Source organism: Branchiostoma floridae, chromosome 12 (assembly GCF_000003815.2).
Source record: "Branchiostoma floridae strain S238N-H82 chromosome 12, Bfl_VNyyK, whole genome shotgun sequence".
NCBI lineage: Eukaryota > Metazoa > Chordata > Leptocardii > Amphioxiformes > Branchiostomatidae > Branchiostoma > Branchiostoma floridae.
In genome coordinates, this window is record NC_049990.1 from 18316479 (window position 1) to 18340918 (window position 24440).

The window sequence follows — 24440 nt, forward strand, 5'->3', positions numbered from 1 at the left end:
ACAGACTTGCATGATATTGGATGTGTGTAGTTTAAGGGTAGCATAGGGTTCATGCATTTGGGTGGTGGTAAGAAAGGACTAGACATGTTAAGGGGGATGTGAGTGAGCGGGGTGTCTGGGGCGTGATAGTAGAAAGTGAAGGTTGAATGTGGCAGCTGTTGCATGAACTTGAGCTCCATGTTGCTTTTGTTGTTCCCTCAGGTCATAAGGTGCTGCCTGTGCTTCCCGGCCAAATGCTACACAACTAAGATTGATGACCGCGCCATGACAAGAGAGTGACCAGACAACGACAAAGGTTCCAGCCCCGCTGCTTCCACCGCTTCAGCCCTATCCAAGACAGCCCTCTTTACATGCCTGTAATACGATATTGAGCTGATCACCACGCCAAGCGCTCATTGGCATTCAGAGAATACTGCACCAGAATTTCTTTGGCCAAACGTCACCTTTGCCAAGCTGCAAATTCAAGTGCAAACAGCATCACGTCTTTCCCTCCTGAACTTGGACCCTTGAATGACTGACGGGAAAATTGCTGGGTGTAGAGTCAAGTGATATTTGACTTTCTGGTGCGTGCCGGTGGCTGCCGCGTCCACAGACCTGCAACCAAAGCAAGACTATCTCAAGCCGTAGTTTTCAGTGAACATCCATATTTATGCAGGCTAGGGAGGTCCTCGAGCCCAATATAATGGCCGTCAGAGATAATCGGTGGCTGACGTTAGAAGTCTGCCGCGAGTTTCAGAGGGGAACGTGCACCAGACCGGACACAGAATGCCGCTTTGCGCATCCGAGCAAGCAGGTACAAGTTGACAACGGACGTGTCGTCGCTTGCTTCGACTCTTTAAAAGTGAGTAGCTCCACTTGCTTCTATTGACATACAATTTGTTTTTATTGCTGTCAAGAACAGTACTGCGCAATACTGCCTGATGGCTGCACGCTTGTAGGTCAAGTTCAACTCAAGAGAGGCAGGCCGCCGTTTCCAAGAATAAGTTTTATTGCCGCTTTTAAGTTCCAAAATAACTTTTCCGGCAAGTTTGAAAAGTCAACAAGCATTAGGCTAATACGTCTGACGGAAATTAGTCTCCAGTATTTTACCCTGCCTCTCGACATGAAAGGTGGAATAATTTTGAGACCATTGTCAGACAGGCGGTGACCTTTGTTACGTGACTGGGTGAGTGTTATTGAGGAGGGGTGGGAGGGTGCCAGCTCTCAAAGTCTGCAACAGTTACCATTCATCACCCCAGTCAGATATGGTCCAATCAAGGCCGGACCCCTTCCTACATCTGCTCACAAAGGAGAAATGCCACATTTGCCATGCACCCAACAAACCGTGGCCCATACTTTTTGCGAGTTTATGAGCAGTCTGGGTGTTGTGATAATAGATTGCCTCGTGTGTGATGGAAATCCCCAATTTTCAATCCTACCATTACCTTACATGCCAAAAGTAGCAGGATGAGACCAATAAAGTCGGAATTCCCCGGAGGATGTTCTGAGAGGAAAATTCATGTCTGAAACCGATGTTTATGAACCATTGCCGCCCAGAGAAAATTGAATTTAGAGCTGGATTAGCACGTGGCGTTGGCGGTGGGGCTGCCGTGTTTTCAGCACATACCCAAGACAACATCCTGTATTGCCGACAATTACATGCCCCACTTGCCTGCCAGGGTGCACACATCATCCACATATCTATCAGAGACTACTTGGTATTCCACGAGCTGGCAAGTCTGCCTTGTGATGCACAGTTTCCAGGGGTGTCGTTATTGCTGTTGCGATCATCGGATGTAGTGTGTTACGGTCGCTTTTACGGTGAAAACTTGGACAAGTTGCGACTAAAAGGCGGGCAGATAATGGCTATCGCCATTATACCTCTGGACGTGAAGTGTAAAAACATGTCCCGCCAGAAAAACAATTAGTATTCTGTCAGGGAAGAGGATTAAGAATCACCACTTTACAAGAAGGCAGTGTAGATCATGGGAGAATGGTTGGAATGAAGTGTGCTTTTACTGGTGAACTCTTTAGTCCACCACTACTCGGATATGACCTTGCCTATGCTTCAGTTAACCTTCAAAAAGTGTTCCAGACTTTCTAAGTGTTTTGTCGTAAAGTTTGCTTTGAACTTGTTAATCTGTTGTGAAAAGTTTTGAAATACGATGCCTTAAGCAAGGGTTGCGTCATAACAAATCTATGGCAGTGCAATAAATGGCAAACCTACAGAAATTTGGTTGGGATGTAAAAGAGCTAGGCCACATTGTGTCACAGCCACGTAATATGTTTTTTAGCTGATGTAGTATTATATGGTAATTTCGGGGCAATAGATGTATGTTGCTGGCATTTTACTCGTGCCAAATTTCATATGTCAGAAGTCAGGCCTGTTTTTGTTGGCTCCTAAGGTGTTTTTCAAATGTACATGTAACAATGTGCAACGAAAGCTTGAACATTTCAAAGCAGTTTAGAGACTATAGCAGTTGTTGTTCTCCATTCACAAGTTTCAAAAAGACAACATTTTGTGTTGTGTAAATGTATTCCTTGTGTTTCAACTTTGAAATTGACACAATCGAATTGTTTTGCTTGAAATAGATTTGAGAATGGGTCTAGACTTAAACTAAAGAATGGGCTATCCGTTACTCCGATTGTGCCTGAATGAATATAACTTGTTCAGCAACTTCTAAGTCTTTGATATGTCCGAAGAAAACAAATTTTATACTAAATTATAGTTTCTATTGTCAACAGCAAAAAAAATTAAACCTTTTCCAGGTATTGTCCGTCACGGTTTTGAATTGCCAATACGCTAAAACATCCGTGAGCATAAATCAAAGACAAAGCTGCTAATATACCAAAGGATTGTTCAGATGTTTGGTAGGAGTGATGTATGGGCGGAAAACGTGTCGGAGTAAGTCAACTTTGTGTCACACTGTATCCTCTGGTTCTGCGTCACTCCCTATTTGCAGTTACAGCCCTGCATGTCCTTTAAACAAAACCCACCCTATATAGCTACTACATCCGGTGTACAAAATGGGAGAGGCTACAAATTTAAAGAGAAAGCAAACTTAAAAGGTGTGGCTGTTCCAGAATATTCTTATAATGAACTTCATTCTTGTAAACAAACTTTTCAATGGATATATATTAAATTCACAATCAAAATTCAGCTCAAAAATTATAAAGGGGAGAGAATACAACAGGAAAGCAAACTTATGGTGTGGCAGTTCCAGAATTCTTTTTGACGTATGAACTTCATTCTTGTAAACAAACTTTTCAATGGATATATAAATGCACAGTCAATCAAAATTCAGCTCAAAAATGATAAATGAGAGAGAATATAACAGGAAAGCAAACTTAAGGTGTGGCAGTACCAGAATATTCTTATCCATGAATGAATTCAAACTTCATTCTTGTAAACAAACTTTTCAATGGATATATAAATGTGCAATCAAAATGCATCTCAAAAAGGAAGGCTTCTCTTTATTTTCTATTCTCTAACTAATGCTATTAACAGTATTTGCAAATTGCTATCTAGTATATTAGGTCTTCTTACAATATTTCTTACTTACAATATTTCTACTTCTTATAATATATAACTGTTGTGGCCTCAGGTATGACGTAAAGATGATTATAATGTTAAACTGATAATAGTAATATAAGCAGCAATTTTTATTCAATACGGCAGGTGTTATTTTGCCCTTTGCTCTTCTTCGATTATTTGCAATGTTAACACTTAAAAGCTGTTGATTGTCTGAAGAACGTTGGAAGGGCGCATGTTCGTGAACTCCACTGTGGGAGACCAGTTTCACCAGAAATAAATGATCGTAACCAGAAGAATATTTTTCCTTGCAATTATGAGTCATATACAAGTCATATACAAACTGTACATGGGATATCATGCCATTGACTGTGTGCCTGTCTGTCTCTATATTTCTCCAGTATAAGGCCACACCAATTTAATTTCTTGGTTCACGGATTTTTTCATAAAAAATATGGAGCGAGAGGGCGAAATGAAAATAAAAATAAAAATCGTAAAATGGTTGGGATAAAGGTAACGGCTAATCCAAAACATAAAGAAAAAAGTTTTCAGCTTGAAAAAAGTACAAAAACACTATTTTTGTACAGTAACAGCACCTGTACCCACACTTTAAGGAGCTTATAATATAAAGGCCAATTTGCTACACCAGAAAGTTGGTGAATGGTTTCATTAATGGTGAAAATTTGCTGAGTGGTAATTTTTATTTTTATTTTTTTCCCCAAAAAATAGGAGCGAGCGAATCCGTGAACCAAGAAATTAAATCGGTGTGCCCTAATACAGTCAACATCAGTGGCAGATGTGATACTCCCACTTACTTTGATAACGATCTGGTTGGATTTTCCAAGCCTTGGTTATTTACAAAGTAGAAAACTGCTAATATTCCAGATCTATTGTCAATTTGTTATTAAAAATGGTAGGAGCTTGTACTCCTTAATTTTAGTAAGAAAAATACATTTGAATCAGTAAGAAAAAAGTTTTCAAAACATATACATGTACTTGTTTGGTCATGTTTATCATTCAAAACAAACCTAATCATGCAGCAACTGTTAAGTCTGTACCCTGCACATGTCAAGGCCAATTAGAATCAGGCATCCAAATCAGACTGTGACACTGGAAAGGTCAAATCTTTCACATTGGTGCATGGAGTCCCCAGTCCCGTTTGCCCCCCTTATTTTTAGTACCAGACAGTGGGGACATACTTCTAGGGATAAGATATAAATATAGGACAGGATAAACACCAGGAAGTCTATGTACTAATATAGCCGTGTTAACCTTGGTCGGGCCGAGAGGTCACTGTGGGTTCTTGCCCTGCATTCGGAGACAAGGCTCAATAAAATCCACTGTGTCATACTTGCACTTACGCTGCCACATGCAAGTGCTTGACAAAGCCTTTAAAGTAATCGTCCTTGCCATTCTACCTACTCCTGTGCTATTTTTGTAGTCTTTGATAGTTGTAATGGCAGACACTGACAAAAACTGATACAAAATCAGAGCGATGACAAGGTTGACAAATTATCATTAAAGGTATTTTGGGGGTAGATTCAAGGACAGTAACTAGTCATCATTTAATTGAGCAATTCCAGAAATACCCTCTGAAGTCTTCTTAAAGAAAGGGGAAAGAGATAGCTACAAGATGTTGGTCTTCGTTTTCAAGTTCAAGTTTTGCAGTGTAACACATGTTCAGCCACATCATCTTGTTTTGGGACAGTATGAAACTTAAGCCTTCCCTGGATTCACTCCAAGAATAGTTCTAATGGTCAATAGGTATTCCAGAAACATGTGTGTTGGAAAGTGAAAGATCAAACAGTAACATTTTGTACATTTAACACTAATTCACCTTTATTCGTTGGGTAACCTATATCCGTTGCTTTTAAATGCACTATGTAGGCACATCAAGTCGACAGGTGATAGTTTTAAACTGCAATATCCTGAAAATATTGCAATTTGAAACTAACGTCCGTCGACGTGATATCCCCAAATACCCTGTTTTTAAAAACAACGGATATAGGTTACCCAACAGATAAAGGTGAACTAGCGTTACATGTTCCTGTAGATGCTGCAGTAAGTTTAAATGGTTCTTTCTCTTGCTGTGCTGTCAAACTGCTATCTCAAATTTATTATTGATGATAACTCTGAAATCATAAGTGATTCATTTATATGATATTTCCTATTCTGAAAGATTCAAATGATGACTTTGTGGCACTAACATGATTTATAATGTAAACATTGTCAGGTGAGTAGTTAGGCATTTTAGGAGCAGATTTTCAATCTGTTCTTCGGTAAGTATTTTTCGTTAACCTTAGTTAAAAGAAAACCCATGTTTCTTCTGTGTTGTGGTGTTATACATTTTTGTAGCAGATTTTTCATGCAAGAAACTACCTACAAAATAATTGCACTTACAAAGTATTGTTACCTGGAGGAAATTTATCTTGTACTGTGTGTAACTTATAATAACCCCTATAGAGAGGACATTGTGAATACTTGGGAAAAAGTCAGACGTATAGTTTATGTACTATAATAATGATCATCTAAAATAGTGTATCATAAGGAATCATGACGCTTGCATTACTATTGAACAAGGAAAATCAAGGAAATATTAAGGATTGATAACTTAACTTAACTTTATGATTTATTGAAAACAACAAGTGTTGGAGGTTGCAGTTGTAATAGACTATTGTTAGATGTAACTTCAATCAGCATGTCTGTTACACTCCCTCTGAGTCCCTCACCAATGCACTGATGTTCTAATCTTAGACAACGTGGAGTCACGAGAATTCAAAATCCCTGTTCGTAACCTTCTTGAGTGCCGCGTCTTTCCTGCAATAGCCAGGAGGTGAAGATAATAGACAATAGGAAGGGGAGGGCTTGGCTGGGATCCTGTGCTTTGCTTATAAACTCTCGTCACGTTCTGTCTGGAGCAGTGATCTGTCTGAACGACCACCTCCCCTCCCCGAAGCACAATAGCTGTAACAGAAGATGGCCCAGTTTAATTAGACTCACAGTACAGCTGGTTTGGCTTTGTCCAACTAAGTACAGCCTTGAATTTGAATGTACAATATATATGCCAGGTAGTGTACCAACAACTCTTGCATTAACAGTTGTTATATTCTGGCATACAGGGTGTAGGAGAATCCAAAGTGATTTCTAAGAGGTATAATGTGTCTTGTAGGAGCTGAGATAAATTTGATTTAGGGCTGTTATTTGACAGTGTTGCAGCTGTAATGCACACAATTCAATCTGTCTGCTTGGTTAGCCTCTCCTTGGCTGACTTTCATGTACTGTTGGGCTGAAACATCAAATACTGTAGTCTGCTGCAATTTAAAGTATAAAGAATGTTTTGTTTACCTTGTCCTGTGCGTCTACATTGAACACATCATATGTTCATTGTGGATCAATATTAATATTGTTTGACAAAATTGTCCACATTTATCATAATAGTTCAAATTTATATATATGAGATCTACCAGGTTGAAAAAGAGACAGTGTGCATCTTGAAAGCTTTCCAAATATATATAGCAAACTTTGTTATGTAAAATCGTTTAAATATTTTGTCTCACAATGGATAGTGAGTGAGTGTGAATGTCAAAAGTATGTTCACATATCTATATAGTTGGACCGGGTAAGTTAGGTGCATACATACAATGAGATAAAACATGACCCAAAAAAGTTTCAAAATAACTTTCAAACATTTCAGTCATATGTCGCATATATGAAAAATCATAATACACTAAACGCACTGCACTCACTTTGAGAACGTGGTAGAATTTTGATCCACCAAAATGCAATATCCTGTGTTTTGGGTTGGCTGCATGAAATAGTCCAAACAAGCAATAGATCTTATCTGGCAAAGTCAAAATATAGTAAGTGGGAGTGAACATTTTTCCAGCTCCTTTATTACAAAGCAAGTTCTCAGAGCTCTAATAACCTGTACTTAGTCTAGTGACCACCCTTACAAACTAAGGACAACCCGACCCATACGTAAGGACCACTTTTTGGTTGTTCCTTAAGTTAAGGGCACAACCCGCCGTACGTGCAGTTTGTCTGTACGGGTTTTTTTTGGAGGCCACGACTGCCACGTATATCTGAAAACGTTCAGGCTGTACACGGCAGGCGCGTCGCCCGTACTGACACGTACGGGGGCGAATCCACAGCCCGATGGCACACAAAGTTCTGCCTGCACGCAAAGTTCTACTGCATGTCTGCATGCTCCAAAATCTGTCGGATTTCATACGGAGGCGGATCCCCAAAGATTGCCCATGTTGTGCCCTTAGCTTTAGATAGTTTTTCCTATAATGACCCTAGACCAGATTTTATTGGCCCCTCAGTGGTCTACTTTTTGCAGTTTTGACTGTACTTGCAGTGCCTTGCATCAATTTCTTTGACAGACTTTTCTCATTTCCATATCCTGTTCCTGCATCTACTAGTAAAACTGTCAGAACCAGATCAATAGTATTGACCAGTCTGTGTGTGCAGTATGGTAAAATAGTTTTTAATGTGTGTCATTCATGTACAGAGATTACCATCTCTAGTGGTGAAGGTATTGAACAATTGACTATTCTTTGTCCATGTGACATGTAAACTGATACTTGCCAGATGTGCTCAAGACTCTTCAGGAAAGTTCAAGTTTGACATAGTGGGACAGCAGTCACGTACTACTGTGGATGGGGCAATGTTGAATTTTGCTTGGTAACAGTTTGTTCATATTTATCATAGGTCATCATACAATGTGGTTAAAAGTTTAAAAGCAGGCTGTGACAAAAACCAACTGCCGTCAAGGATTTACGACAATTTTTCTATGAGAACACTGCTGAATTTTGTACAAAACATGCATGGCTATATACCAAGAACACCTTCAGTTAGTGACCATAATATGATAAATGTGACCAAACCCTAAAGAGCAAAAGAAATAAAGCCACCAAACAACATGTGTGCATTAATGTTGAGGTGTTCACAGAAAAGGGTATACTTTAGAGAACTTCAAGACAGTTTGATTCTGCCTAGTTGAAGAATTCTTAAATGTCGTAACGCCAGTTTGGCTTTATCTGCGGGGTAACCTATATCCATTGATTTTAGAAACAGGTATTGAAATTTATCAAGACAACAGACGGTGGTTAAACTGCAATATTTTCAAACTATAGCAGTTATTTTCAAAATATTGTACCAACCGTCTACTTCTTATTCCTAATTTTTTTTTTTAAATGATGGATAAAGGCAAACTATTGTTATAACTGATAAGGGCCTGGCATGTTGTGCATGTCAAGCGTAACAAGGATGTTCCCATATTTGCTGAAATATTGTGGCCCTATGAGTTAACTTTCCCATATTCCTCCAGGGCAGAGACCCTTGACCTGTAACCTAAAAGCCTGCAGCAGGCTAACATTTCTCACATAGCTGAAATGTTGTGTCCCTCCCTTCTTCTGTGTCCAGGCTTTTTAAAGGTCCATAACACAGCTGTTTAACTCCTCCTCTGACTGTCTGATAGGCTGGATGGGAAATAGTGCAAAGACAGTTTGGCCTCTGAATTGTTAAACTGTTGCCACAATGCAAATAGAGATAAGTTGTTGAACTTGAAATGTTGTGTCCCTCCCTTCTTCTGTGTCCAGGCTTTTTAAAGGTCCATAACACAGCTGTTTAACTCCTCCCCTGACTGTCTGATAGCCTGGGTGTGAAATAGTGCAAAAATAGTTTGATCTGATATGTTAAACTGTTGCCATAATGCAAATAGAGACAAGTTGTTGAACTTCACGAATGCCATATCACAGTTTCATTTCTCCCTCAAATGTGCAAGCACTTGACTATAAACCTTACCATAAGTATAGCATTTTTGGTAATTTCATGATCATTTTAATGTCAATGATGATGATAATGATAATGAAGGTTATGTTATAACTCTGCAATCATGATGTGGGGGGCTCGTTAAAGATGTTGAAAATGGAAAGGTAAATTGGGATGAAACCTATGTGTGGACTATTTACTACATAGATCTGACACAGAGACCTATAAAATATGTAAATACGTTGGTAGGAGACAGCCAATAATCCTTTTTATGGAGTGATTTGTCAACAATACCCTATAGGGAGGATGCACAATGCTGTGAGGAAGAGGAGCAACTGAGTTGAGATGATGATGCATGTGGTGGGGGTACTGTCTTCAACATGGGTGGTACAATGTCCTCAAAGGTTATTGTAGTACAATAAGGTTGACCTGTAGGGCTATTTCTAACTTCAGTGTGTATTTATACCTTTGCTGTGTCTGAATTTTGTAGTATTTCTGCCACCCCACCCCCAACCACTATCATGCATGATGGTTTGCTGTTCCCAGGGACGGAAATTTACTTGCAAATTGGGAATTAGAAACAAATGTTACCTTATCTCTGTCCTTACTGTCATAAATTTGTGACAAGAAACTGATGAAAATATATTTTTGTAAGCTTAAAATGACATTTAACAACAAATATTATATGGTCTACCTAACACAGAGTGCGAAAGTGGGACAGACAAAAATCTATGCAGAAGAAAGCCCAGGATTTCAACCTAGATTCTCATGCCTTAAGACTTCAAACTGTCACATATGTATCAAGCTTACCCATCTGCCATGGTGTATCAGCCTATTATCAGAAGAAAGGTTGCCCTCCTGGGTATGTAAGCTGTGAGACATTTATCCACATCAAAAGTTAAAGGCCAAATGCAATAACTGCGATCATACTAGTATTAAAGCAGATGAATATGACATTGACAACACCGAGTGCGGTGAACCTTACCGCTTTGTTAACTTGAAACTTTTTATAAGGTTGCCGCCATGGTTCAAAAGTTCATTTTGAATTAGGGCGACTAAATGTCTTTGAATCAAGTTTCAATAACAGCAGTTACTCAATCTCTTTTACAGTTCGGTCTTGTATGTATATATGGCAACATGATAAAGTGGGATATCATATGTTAGATGGGATAGTGTCATACAGCATTCTGAGATGTCGGATGACAGAATTGTTGGTATCTAGTGTGCAACTATAGATTAGTACAGCATGTAGTTATGGTTCAGGATACATAGTGCAGAACCCAAGCAGTCTAAATCCTTTCACACTTTTGTTGTTTATGGCAGGGAACAGAAATATACTGGGTTCATTATTTAGCATGCAAGATTTTCCTCTATATCATTGTAATCAAATGCAATCTTGCACTTATAATAAGTTCTCATCCTTGCCTATTTTTGATTGGAACTTGTATACAATGATTTGTCATTGACTTTGAGTCCAATTCCTTTGAGTACAACATGGTGGAGTGCAGACAGGGCAGATACGAGCCATCACGTAGCACTGCGGGTTGGGTGGCGCCACCCGGCCAAACATGGAGGGGGGCAGACATCATATGTCACCGTTATGCCTTTTGTGATGTCAGCATCGGAGTTCATCTGCAAAAAGCTGATTTATCAAACTCTCTTGTAGAAAAAGACCAGAACATCCGCCAATGAGCTCACTGTTGGAATGCATTAGTTCTGTATTTTGAATGATCTGTCAAATTGTCCTGCCTAAGCATTTTATAAGACTGACAGGTTTGAAAGAAGTAGACATTGTTGGTAGCAACTGAGCACAAAGCACTAATAACATCTGTAGATCAAAAATGATAAAATTTGGTGAAACTGTTAATAAAGTAAGACTGATATTTGATTTTGACATGAACTGGTAGTAACAGATCTTTCTCATATTTGATCTTCTGTCAGAAAGACAGTCTGGGTGTCACACACTTGTACGATCTTCCTGTCAAAAGATGACACGGTGTGAAATTGTACCTCTCTGCTTTCCCTCCAACCTATTCTCTAGTTACATGTTTCAGGCAGCTCTGCCTGACACTAGGTACATTCTGTATCATGTTGTCTTTAATATGGCTGGCGCCAACAGCTGTAAAAAATGTACTTGCCAACATAGCAACAGTTGCTATGCACTTAAAGTATTCTATAGCTCCTAGTGACAAAGGGGACATGTTCAAGCTTACTGCAAAGTATGTGTTCATTGCTGCCTTTTGTGGTACACTTGGTATGACTATAACAACTCTCGCTTTGTTGCTTTTAATCCTCAGCCGAGGAAAGATGGCATGCTATTCAGGAAGGTAGCACAATGTCAAGTTCAGGGTAAAGTGTATTGACAAAGGCAGCAGCTAAGAACCACATGCATTATTTGGTACTGCTGGTAATGGGGTTAGTGGGACAAATGTACTATGGACAATGAAGGTGTTAAAAACACTTTAACTTGTTACCTTAAAAAATTGAAGTGATGACAAGCAACTTGTGCTGGCTATCTATTCTTTCCATGCGAAACGCATCATCAAATTTAAATTTGTAAAATGTCCCTTAGACAGATCAGTACTCCTATACTATAAAACTTAGCGCACATTAAAAATACTGTGTATTATTTAGTGTTTACAATGTTGAATGCTATGATCTTTGCAAAGCAGTCATTGATTGGAATGGGAAAAATTTTTTCACAAGTTATCATTGACTTAAAGTATAATTGCAAAATGCAAAAAAAAAAACCTCAAGACTCACAATCTCTATTGTGGCGACCAGAAAACTCTAAGCATGCAAATATACACATTTTTTAAAACATTTGATCCAGAGTTCAAAGTATTTGCAGTTCAAAGTCTTACTTTTTGGCTAATGGGAACATTTTGCCTTATGTGTGTCATTGAACAAAGTAGAAATTTATGTTGAAAATTCCAGTTAAAGAAATATTTATGGCAAATGCTGGGCAGATAGGAAATTTGCCAAGAATGGTGGCAGAAAGTTTGCTGTTTGGTAATCCATGGAGAGGAGGTGTATTTTGTTATCTCCGTGTTTTGGAGGCTGGGTGGTCTAACAGTAGGGAAAGTTTAAACATGGCGTATTGTTCTAGTGAAGGTTCATGTACGAATATTGATAAGGTAAAGTCGGCGGTTTAGCCGCCTGTCACGCTGGTTTGGCGGACTTTATTCCCGCTCGCCCTCGTTACGTCATCCTGTCTGGGCGTCGGCGCCACGATGAAAGGGACGGCAGGAAGTTTGGCTGTGACCAGCAGGTGACCTGCACACGATACAAGCATGGCTTCAAGCTGTTCATACAGAAAGAATTGTCCAACACGTCAAGACTTGTCGCTGGATTGCCTTTTCAAAGCAAATTGTCCTGATTAACTCACAGTCGGTGTCCAGCCCCCACGAGGAAGGTGTTTCTTCACAAACTTATTTCATTGAGCCGTTATTACATTGTAGAGTTATAATGGATGAGGGCAATGGTGTAGGATTTGCCTCAAAGGGACTCGATATTGTGGAGCTTCTGTTCACAGTTGAGCATCGATTTTGTAGAAATGCAAGTCTAATTTGTACTTCGCTGTAGAATACGCCCCAAAATCTATGAAGGTTGGTTCTGGTTTGGCCTATTAATAAGATTGTGAATGTTTCAATGAATTCGGAAAGCTGGAGTAATATATCTTTCCCTTAGGTACCGGCCAGACGGTAAAGGATCAATATCTTGCGCTCGGTGGTTATTAGAATTCCTTGCCGCCTCTTGCCCATCTCGTGACTGTAACATGCCGCACCTCCAGGTTTCATAAGCAGGATGATGAGCAATTAGGTATGCAAAGGTGGTCTCTCCCTACCCTTTACGGATCAGCTCATACTTGCTCCACATGTTAATAAGTGCCGAAAAGATGCGTGACTGTGTGTTGTAGGGGGGGGGGGCACTCTCGCTCTGGACATAGATTCCATCTGCATCTTCCTTCCTTGAGTTCCTGATGATGCCAGCTGCAGACCTTCTGAGACACATAAAATCTGTTTGATGCGTTTCTCAAATTCCTCTCAATTAAGTCAGACAGGAAAAATTATAAACTTCAAAGGTGCCACAATCAAACGCAGAAGCGAGATGATTTGGAGAAAAGTTGTCCAATTGAATGTGCTCCACCTTTGCGAGTTCATCCTTAAGTTCAGACAGTTAGAATGTCTGGCAGGTTGTTCTGGCAGCGTTGCATCTTTGTATGCCAGATTTGTACCTCACACCTGTAAAGAAAACCTTTTATGTAGTTCCAGGGTCGTTTGTGAGTTCATACAGCGAAAATAAGAGCAGGCAGTAAAACAGTTTATGGGAGAGTGTCTATGAGATACTGTTATGCATTCCTTTTTTATGGACCATGCATGCAGGTGTTAGAAAAAAACAGACACTCAACAATACCTCCTTAAGAGTGTCAAAATATTTCTTAAGAACTCCCTTCAAGAATGTCTTTCCAAAAAAGCATGCATTGAAGGAAATATGCAGAGTTCACTACCTGTTATAACACTGTGTATGTACACAACAAAGCGTGCCCCATGCTTGACCCACCTTTTACACCAGAGCTATGTACATTACTGTAATGTTGTTGACTTTGTCCGTATATAGACATTCCTTATAGCCAAACAAATCTTGACCTACTAGCAGTTACCGGTGTTTGCTTACCAACAGGACCAACATTTTTTGTAAATGTTGAAAAATAAATAAACGGGCTAAAGCAGACATTAACACCGTTATACATTAGTAACAGTTAATGGCCCAGAAGGGTGACACATTCCTTTGTTCCCGAAGTCTTTCTAGTCACCGAGGTGTTTTGTCTAGACACCAGGTGATGCCGGTAAGGCCCCATTGTCTCCACAACAATGGCCTTCGTTTCTGTTGGGCAATTTGTTTGATAGCAGGGTAGTGACCTTATTAACTACAGCTATTGCAGCGGACAGGTTGTTTATCCAGTACGACCATCAAAGGGAGATTTTTCAAAGCCTTTGTCAAGTTCTTTAGTTATGGTGTTTGGGTTCCATGGGTAGGGGTGCTAATATTGAAAAGGTTTGGGAACATTTTATTGCTAGGTTTGAAATAGAGTTGCTGATTCCACATATGATACATGCATAACTTTAATCTGACAAGAAAAACTATATTTAGTTTAAAAAACTTTTAGTTTAGAAAAGTTGTTGTTTGCAGATTGGATGGATAATCTTTTTTGAACTAATAATTCTGATGGTGGAATTTTGAATGGCCTTTTAGTATGTATTTTTTACTACATGTACTGGTAAAAGTCTGACATGAAATTCCGGTCAACGTCAGGTCTGGCTGTCTCCATCTCACCGAGTTTGGCAATTGTTGCACAATCAAGGGTATAACAGAAAAAAGGTGTCTTTGATTGAGTTTTTGGACAATACACCAAGTTGGCTTAGCTTCGTTGGTACTGGCCTGGAATTTCTGGAAGATCCCCAAATGACACCTTGTCAAAATAGTCGATGGTTGATCGCAGCATTTTCCCATCAACTGTCTTCTAAGTTGGCACAAATCTTTCAATATCAACATGCAAACATTGAATGCAGTATATCCAATATGACAGTAGAGACAGTTGCATTAACTCTCAATAATTCTTCGTGCATTCCGCAGGGATTGGTGAAAACTCGAAACATGACGACTTGGCAAAAAGCTGGCTCTGTCTGAGCGTCTATGATTGTCTCCGTCTGAAGTATGCGGTCTGTAGTCACGAACGTCGTGTCCCGCGCCACTGGTGGGCTGTTGCTATCTCTAATAGATACCCTGACATTTAGTTCTGAATCCCCCGCCAGGCGTCAGACCGTCTCTTAACTTTCTGGACGACCCAACGGGATGCTGCGATTGATTCTGTCGAAGTTAGATGGTTAGAATTCTCCCCCTCTTTTGATCTGCAATATCTGAGCCCATCTGCACCTTAACAAGGCTATTACGTCCTAAGGCACATGTTGGGAAGTTGAAAATATAAGATACTATAGTCTGTTCACAATCACCCTCAGAAATGGCAAGGGATATCAGTGGATGAAGTGGAAATGTTAGCAGAACATAGCCATAAGTTTCCAGGTGCCATCCTATTAGTAAGTTTCTCATAGAGGGAATGGATGCTGTGTTCATGTTATAAATCCTCGAGAAAATCTAATGGTCTCAAGCTGACTGTTGATGCTGTGTGAGTATGTCAAAGAGTTTCGCCTTTGTGATGAGGACTGAAACCTCTGAAGTCAGCATTTGACTTCAGCTACACCTTCAAACTCCCTTTCTCCTTCCTTTTCTTCTCTAACTTCAAGATAAGTGCCATTCTCAGTCACCTTTTTCTTAAATGTGATATATCAAATTTTTCCCCCAATCTTGATCACGATAAAAAAAGATTCAATCCAAGATCCAATCATGCCCTTATGCTGTTGCGAGATAAAAGAATAATCAGGAAAAAATTGTAGATTACAAAGTATATGATTGCTACTGGATCATCTGCAAAATAACAGTCAGTCACCTGCAAGGTTCTTGGAAAAGTGGATGCAAATTATATCGGGGAAATCAATACAGACTCTGATGAGAATCAACAGAGAGTTATGGTCACGGAAAACCTGTATCTCTGTCTAAACCACAAACATTTATGTTGCCTATATATACACCATACATAGGTATCAGGTGTCCATTCCGACATAGTAAGTTGTTTTTTTGTGCTTGAATTCGTTCAAGTTGACTGAAGCCGTAGGCTAAACGGTCTCAGATAATGGTCCGCGGTCAACCGGCCACATGTATTTGCGCCCTCCAGCCAATCAGATTGCCCCATTTTCCCACCAAAACGTGTCACGTTCCCGCTCCTTCCCATTCATCCTCTAGGTGTTCTCTTCCACGGCAAACAAGCCGGAACCACTTTCAAGTGATGACATCATGTCTATATCCAGTTGTTTTCCTACCAGAGGCCGGGCCGTTACCATGGTGATGGGTAAACAATGCTATCTGCAGGCAGGCGTTGGCTGCCCTCCCCAGGGGAGGTCAGACGAACTTGACCTTACTGGAGAATTATTTACAGCACATGTGCCAGTCTTTCAGCTCGTGAAATCACAACTGACTTTGCCGTAGACATGGCAAAAGTGCTGCGGCTGAGGTTAGGGCCTCGGGGAGCTAACTTTGTAGACAGGTGGCCTCCTCATGCCTTTTCCTGTTCATCTTACCAACTGTTACTTCAATTCAACATCTCAAATACAAGGAGTGTTTACAAGGAAATGGCTGTTGGTGAATGATGCAATATTTGTAGACCTAGTAAGTGAAATGAAATTTCATTTCGTATCATCATTAAATCTCGACATAAAAAGTAAAAATTTGAATAACAATTAACAACATGAATTCAACATTTTCGAAAATGATGAAAATATTGAAATTATGGAGCCTAACACTTTGAGACTCTCTGATGTTGCTGCTTGGTTTCAAAGCAAGCATACAAAAATAGAAAGTGATCCTGCTTACCTGACATACAGGATAGCTCTGAGCAGAGATTATCTGCTTAAACCACTGTCTGTTGCACTCAGGGTTAGAGGGAAAGTCATGTAAGGACTTGCGCAAGAGGCAAGAGGTAGGGAGGGGGATAGGACAAAATATGACAACAGAAAGTTGATGTCAACTTTTGATAGAATCATGTATAGTATGATCAGACTCCAGAATCGATGTATTCTTTTCAGTAAAAATGGCTATTAGCCTAATAGATAAATTTTGCCATAAAAACATCTACAGAAGGAGATACAGCACAACAAATTAGACAACGCACAAAGTGAACTGTGTGTACTAAGAAAAAAATGAACAAACATGCTTATATGCTATCAATATGATCTATTTCTGGTGATCCTATACCAATATCAGCACTGTTAATTGTGTTTGGTTAATGTACCTCCACTCGCAACATTCTGGTTAAAAGTTACCAAGAAATCAAACAAGGAAAGCAGGGCAAAGAAAAGCCAGGTGTGAACCTCACACAAAACAGTAGTGATGGTTCCCCTGCCTTCCCTGCACACTGTTGACACAGGGTTTACCACACTTCCATGCACACTTTTGTCCCTGTTAAATTTGGGTGAAAAATGAGGCTGGCGGATTAAGATATGGCAGGTGCAAAAGTGTCCGGGGGAGGTACCTGTGCCGTGGGAGTGTAGTGTACAGTGGGCCTTCTATGGACTTTGCTAACTGTGCTCTCATCCAATGGCAGTGTACTGAATAAAAAGGTTGTATTATGCAATGCCTACACCACTGTATACAGGGAAATCTGTGGTACTTTAGGTACATGTACTGGTAACCTCTATCATCTTTACACAGTTCCTGTTGTCAACTGGACAAAAGAGGTATCATTGAAATTGTTTGATTGCTTTGTACTATCAGTACTATTTTTAATACAGTTTCAAAGTCAGCGGAAGGTCATGTTATTACCTCCATGAAATTTCATGGAGGTTATATTTTACCCCGCGTTTGTCTGTGTGTCTGTGTGTCTGTGTGTAAACAAGATAACTCAAGAACGGCTGGGTGGATTGGTTTCATACTTGGTGTGTTGGTAGGGTGTGATGAAAGCTGGAAATGATTAGACTTTGGGCCCCCTAGCGGCTCCACTTGGTACTGCAGCGCAACTTCCGGTTTTGCTATCTTGGTGTTCTGAACATGCTATGGTCACGATTTTTGAGTATTAGATAGCTCTTGTGCTCAGGAAGAAGTGACATAAGTTTGGGCCCCCTAGCGTCTAGTTTTGGGATAGCAGGGGCATTTTTGTCAAAAACTTCTGACGAGGATAACTCAAGAAGGGAACAACGGATTTTCATGATTTTTGGTATGTAGGTACCTTGGGCAATGTTGTACAAGATGAAATACTAATTATGCAAAATAGGAGCAAATTTGCATAATTGATGACAACATTCAATCATAGCAGTTTTTTCTATGTATCTCTTGTCTTGGACGTTATATGGTCTTGAAATTTGGGTGGTAGATAGCTTTTAGTGTCATGACAAAGTGGAGCAAGTTTCAGCCCCCTAACATTCAATTTAGGAACTGCAGGGGCATTTTTGTCAAGACATTCCAAAGAGGATAACTGCAGAAAGGATTAACGGATTGTCATCATATTAGGCATGCGGGTACCTTAGGCAAAGATGTTCATAATGATATACATGTTATGCAAATGAGGACTTAATTTGCATAATTAATGAGGAAATTGTATAATTCCATTGTTTTCAATCAATAACTGGACTTCTGATAAATGTAACACATGTTAATTATGATAGGTGGAATATAAGCAGATACTAAATATGGTAATGAGGAACTTATTTGCATAATTTATGTAAAAATTGCAAAACCACTTTATGATTAATAATGGGAATTTTATAATTGCGACATGTGTACGATTGTCAATGATGAACAACACCATGCATAAATTATGTTAATGTCTTAGTCATTTGCGTGAAATTTACAAAAGCTCTAAATTTTCATGGAGGTATGAGGTCGCCGAACTCTAGTGTTACAAGTATTTTCATGGGCAATGTTTATAAATACCTTGTGGGATATAGATTCAATTACGGTTTTGCGAAAAAATGTTTTCTGTCTCGCCCCAAGCAATCATGCAAGTAATGAAATTGGTTGGACAAAGGTAGAGTCTATTTTCTGTTTCATGTAGGAAACCAATTGGTCATTGCCTTACCTGCAGTTCTGGGCACTGACCATAGGAGGCTTCTCACTGCCATAGACACATGAGAAATCTTCAAGCAATAAAATCTTGCTCCTAGACTTCAACTAAAAGTTTGATGACAAATGCACCAGACATTAATTTGCACCCCTTCCCTGTATTTTTTTCCCATTCTTTATGTTAATTGTCCCTACTGATCAATTCTTGATGAGTTTATACATCTTGCTACTTATTTTTTGACAGAAAATCCCATTTTATTCAGATGATTAGTCAAGGTTGTCTTTTATCCCCAACTTTTACAATACCCATTCCTTGAACTTTCAACGATTTTGCCCCCCCCCCCCCTCACTTCCATATTCTGCTCCCTATAGGGTAGGCCTCTAATGTTCTAATGGCATGCATTGTTGGCTGTAGTCCTCCTCTTTTCACCTGAAGGTCAAATGCAGGAATGTTCCAAGGTTAAGCAGGGTTGTCTACCCAATCTTACCAGTAGGTGGATGAGATAAAGGGTAGCTTCGAAACTTTATCGAAAAAGTCATTTTTGCCGTACGGGAATGTGTGCAAGGGAATGGGGGATTAAGACTCAGCCAAGTTTGGAAAGAACCCCTCCAGCATTAGATAGGCATGCATGCATTTTTCTGTAAGGCATGATCACAGCCATTCTACACGTACATGTATACTATCATGCATTTCGTAGTCAACGCTCATATTCAATGTTACGTGTAATCAGTGGGTGGTTGAATAGGAGAGGCATCTTGTAACAATGAAGAGAACAATGAAAATGAGAAAAAAACTTAGAGGAATAAGATGAAGACAAAAAAAGTGATGAAAGTGATGAGGAAACAACTTTGTGAAAAATGATAGCCCAAACTCTATTCCTTACTTTAACTCAACAATTATTTCAGCCAATTCATTTCAGAAAGTGAGCCATTGAACCAACTGCCCTAGGAGAAATTACTATCCTTCAGAGAAATTACTATCCTTCAAAGTAACCAACAGCAACGCACCTTCCCATTCTTAGGGCCTGGGAACTTGACAACCTCTAATTTCAATGCTAAATTTTTGTCTTTGCCCATTGTCATTCTGACCCCTGGCATATTATTCCCTTTCACTACAAGTCCGATGTGTCTGACTTTATGATCTCCGTATTCCACGGTGGATTGGATGGTTGGTCGGGGTCTAGACACGGCCGATGATTAAACTTTAGGATCAGACGGTACTCCGGATGATGGATAGTCAAGAGGAATAAAAGCATCGAGAGTCAGACTTAATTTTGACAAGTAGGATTCAGCCTGATTGAATTTCCCTCAAGGTCAAATGAGTCAGAAGGGTAGGCAGCCATTTTGCGATGATGGTCGGACTAGACAAGGCGAGATTGACCCACGGTTAACTGAAGATGGGATCGGTGATGGTACAAATTTGCGAGGGTCATATAGCACACTTGGATGGAGAGCGCCATAAAATAACATTAAGGAAATATACTTTTAACTTGGGTAATCGAAATGTAACTACAATTTTCAGATAGAAGTTAGATATCAGTGATCAAAGTTGCTAGTGAAAGCTGAACAATGTCAAAACACTAAGTTTGCATGTATTCATGCTTAATTCACCAGGCGTAACATGCCAGCTGCATGGCACTGTAATAGGCATCATACATGTATTAAAGGCTTTGACTTTAATATAGGTTGTCAGGTTTTTCAAGTGCCTTCATTGCAGAAACATTTTTGTTAGCCATGTTGCTAACTTAGTCTGATATTCTCCTGCTAAAACAAAATGTCGGTGGGGTGGGGTGGGATACTCGGTTATCACTGTCTGCCTATGACACCCTTTACCCTAGAGCAACGTTAACGTGCACTTGCAATAATAACCAATGAATTTCATTCACAGGACAAAATGGGGGAAGAGTGGCAGGTATATTTGACCGTCTCTGACCCCGTAAAGTGTTCATCCCCGCTGCTCAGTATTCGAACTCGTCTGCCCTCGCTCCAATTTGCCGGGATTGCACGGCAGAGAGAGGTAATTGGCCAGTGATGGGCCGGGGTTTTATCAGCGATGTAAGGCAGTTTCATACATCACTGTCCATCAGTGCAAATTCCCTCCCCATCCCGATGGCATTCCCAGGGCATTTCCTTCCAATTGGTCTGATATCGGTGGACGCAATGACCTGAATGGTTGACAGCGACTGGCTGATTCACCCGGCTATTTCTTCCCGGGATATTGACGTCCCCAGCAAGTATTTGTCAGATGTTGTGGGCTGATATTAGGGTACTGTATGGTGATGACTAGCTGATACCCCATAAGGAGCAATGGGTCTTATGGGAGTTTAGTGCAGAAAATCTTGTCTCCCCAAGATATTACCAGATCTCTTGTCACACAGGCATCGACTGATGGCAGGAAAAGTCTTCTGAGAGGCAGATTCAAATGCTTGCATGCTACGCGTGGATCGGGGCAGTAAAAATTATACATGGCCATAACACAAAATGATATGTAGCTTGATACATTAAAAACGTAACCGACTCCTCAAAGCTCTTGGTTGACTTTTAATTAGATGTGATCTTATTACACGTACTTTGCAAACTAGGAAAAGGTTTAACTCTATCCGTGGATTCTGAACTGATGTGATTTTGTTTTTGGAAAGCTAAGAACCTTAGAGTTCACACCCCCTCGCTCAGTTTGATTGCAAATCAGCCTTTATATTTGCTATGCGTCTGTGCCTTGGGCCAGGATTTAGAGCAAGAGAATGGTCACAGAGTAGCTGTTATCTTCGGATGGCCCCAATAACTCAACCCTTGTAATTAATTATACAACAGTCTCGGAGGCAAGCCTCCAGCAGAAATAAGCGGGCATTACTGCCCTTTAAGGATAACGCGGAGGGTAATTCTTTAAATGGACTTGTTGCTCGGTAGGAGGTGCAGGTGTGAGCTCTTGACTCTCGCTTTGATCATGACTTTCAATGTTAAAGGTTTGAGAACAGAATTCTTGAAGTATGTCTCGTGAATTGTAAGAAAAACTTTTCAGTTGAAAAAGGGAACTCAACAACTTCTGCTGGTAAAATATTAACACTGTGACGTTTGATAATTATATATGAAATATTTTTGCTAATGTTAAAAGGAATAAAGAAATGCTAAATGGTATAGAAAGCTGGAACTCACAATCCATCTCACTTGAAGGGATGGCTCATTACAAACAATGATGGGTAGTGCTGTCCTTGGTGCTGAATTACTACTAAAAAGATGAAATTCTAATCTTTGATATTTGCTAGCACATATTTCCTTATTAACACATTTCTTTCTTGTTTCTTGGTTCATTTGATTGTTTTGAGCTTTTATGATGATACAAAATATTCAGAATTTTAAAATCTGTAGATTTAAAGGATAAAGCATTCATGTGTAGGTTAGGAGAGACAAATTTAATCTTCCCATATATTTATGTTAACCAAAACTATGAAGGTTTATGGGCAGTGTGCATGTGTTTCTGCAAAAGTATTTCCATGCCTTTCTTATGTCCTCAGGAAACAAAGAGGATTTTTTGCCCTGAACAATCCTGACAAGTTTTCTTTTACCCAAATATGAGTTGAAGAAAAGTTACATGCATATAAATGCCAGTGACTTTGATGTTCAGATTCTTAAACATCTAAAATTATATATAATAACTTTCTCAACAATATTTCCAAGAACAGGGTATGAAAGGTAACTCTTATTAGGTCAAATTATAGACAGTTGCTCAGTTAATGGATTTACAACTTTAACCTATAGACCCTACTCAAACTTTTCCACCTTTGTCAATGCCCCCCTCCGTCACCCAATACACACACACACAGGCCACCAATTCAGCCAAAGAAGTCCCTGTCCAGTAATAACAGGTTTATCTAACTCCTCTGTACAGATTATACAACAAACAGCCCCCAGCGCAGATGGTAACAGTTGGAAAGTGCCCCCTTTGTCCTTGAACGGCAATTAGCCCTGACACCTCTGACAGCAAAGGTCACCGGTCGGTCTTAAAGGTCAAGAAAACCCTTCAAACTGTCTCCATAGATCCAGATTCTCAGCAGGTCCCCTTATAGTGACAGCCTGTTACTTGCAAACTCCATTTAAGTTAGGACTGTTGTGTATACTTCTGTGTACAATAGTAGATCATTGAACCAGTTTTTCTCAACTATAAATGTACTGACGCCAAAACGTCAACAGGTGAGAAAAACTGGTTTTGTAAAAGAAAACTGCTATGTCCTAGTAGTCATAAACTATTCAAAGAAATTAGTATCAACTTTGCCACAACACAATGCTGAGTTTGAATGAGGAACTTTTATGGACAAACAAATAAATATATGCCTGAACCTAAAAGGTGGGCTGATAGCCGACCAGTCAACAGTTTGCTAGTTAATTGACACATTTGATTACTTTGTAAACTGAAAATGATTATTATAAGCTATAGCAGTGACAAGTATTGTCATTGAAGTGGCCACGTTATCAACCTATAGTTGACTCATGTCCATTCGACATTTACCAATACTTAGATATTCCCTTTTGTAAATCTGGAAATCACTTGGAGTCTTCCCAGAGTTTGAGGGTCTAGTCACAGAAGTCTAGTTATTAGGTCAAACTATTTCAGTCTATAGGCCAGTATGAGGATAGGGAGACTGTAATACAAACACTGATAGTCAATACTTAAACTGCCACCATCTTCGATCAATCAGTTATCTGTATTTTACGAACTGTGAAGAAACGTGGAAGAACATTTCAAATTGTAGGATCACTAAGCAATACAGGTGGGTGATTTTGTTCTGATATTTCCTTATTTGCTCTGAGAAGGAAGTGTGAGTGTGTCCCGTCAGAGCCCCTGTCTGCAAATTATACCATGTAACGTTACATTTGTATCTAATGCATCACAATGCACCAACAAGGGCCAAGGTGGACTTACTATAAAAACAGCAACCCCAAATCCTTATAAGTTATATTATAATTGATGATAATTTGTATTCACAGAAAGGAAAGGTACCACTGTGTGTTTCTAATAATATCCAACGTACACATATGATATGTTACCAGTAGTGGTTTATTAGCTTAGTTTGGTGCAGGCTAGGTAAAAGCCTGACCTGATTCTGTCAGGCTGTCTGGTGATACACTGTACAGATACAGCAGAGGTTTACATGGCTTTACAATGTGCATATTTCAGTATGATGTTTTGGGGGACCTTGTAGATTTTTTGTGCCTGATGACTCCAAAGAATTTCCGGTAAAACCAGGTGTGTGATATCCAGTGGTACATGTAGGTACATTTTAGGTTTTGTGATTACTACAATATTCTTCCAACAGTAATGTTTTTTCAAAGGCATGGATACATACCTCCAAATTTTGAATGGCTATCAGTCCATCTTGTTCACCGAGCTACATGTAGTCTCACAAGAGGTTTTAAAATGTTTCATTCAGTAATGCTTCAGAAGAGTAAAGGATGTCACTCAAAATGTACTAAAAGTAACCTCTGA

General features: G+C 39.6%; 1 protein-coding gene across 19 annotated transcripts in view; it reads left to right on the forward strand.

Moving 5' to 3' along the window:
* The window catches only part of LOC118428320 (muscleblind-like protein 3), a 201224-nt gene that overhangs the window by 97281 nt on the left and 79503 nt on the right, over nt 1–24440 (forward strand). For all 19 annotated transcript variants that reach the window (XR_004832637.1, XR_004832638.1, XR_004832640.1 and 16 more), the window contains exon 2: nt 202–841. Coding sequence is in view for 15 of the 19 variants with exons in the window: in XM_035838351.1 (XP_035694244.1) it covers nt 650–841 (192 nt within the window). In the remaining 4 variants the exon portion in view is untranslated. The remainder of the gene's footprint in view (nt 1–201; nt 842–24440) is intronic.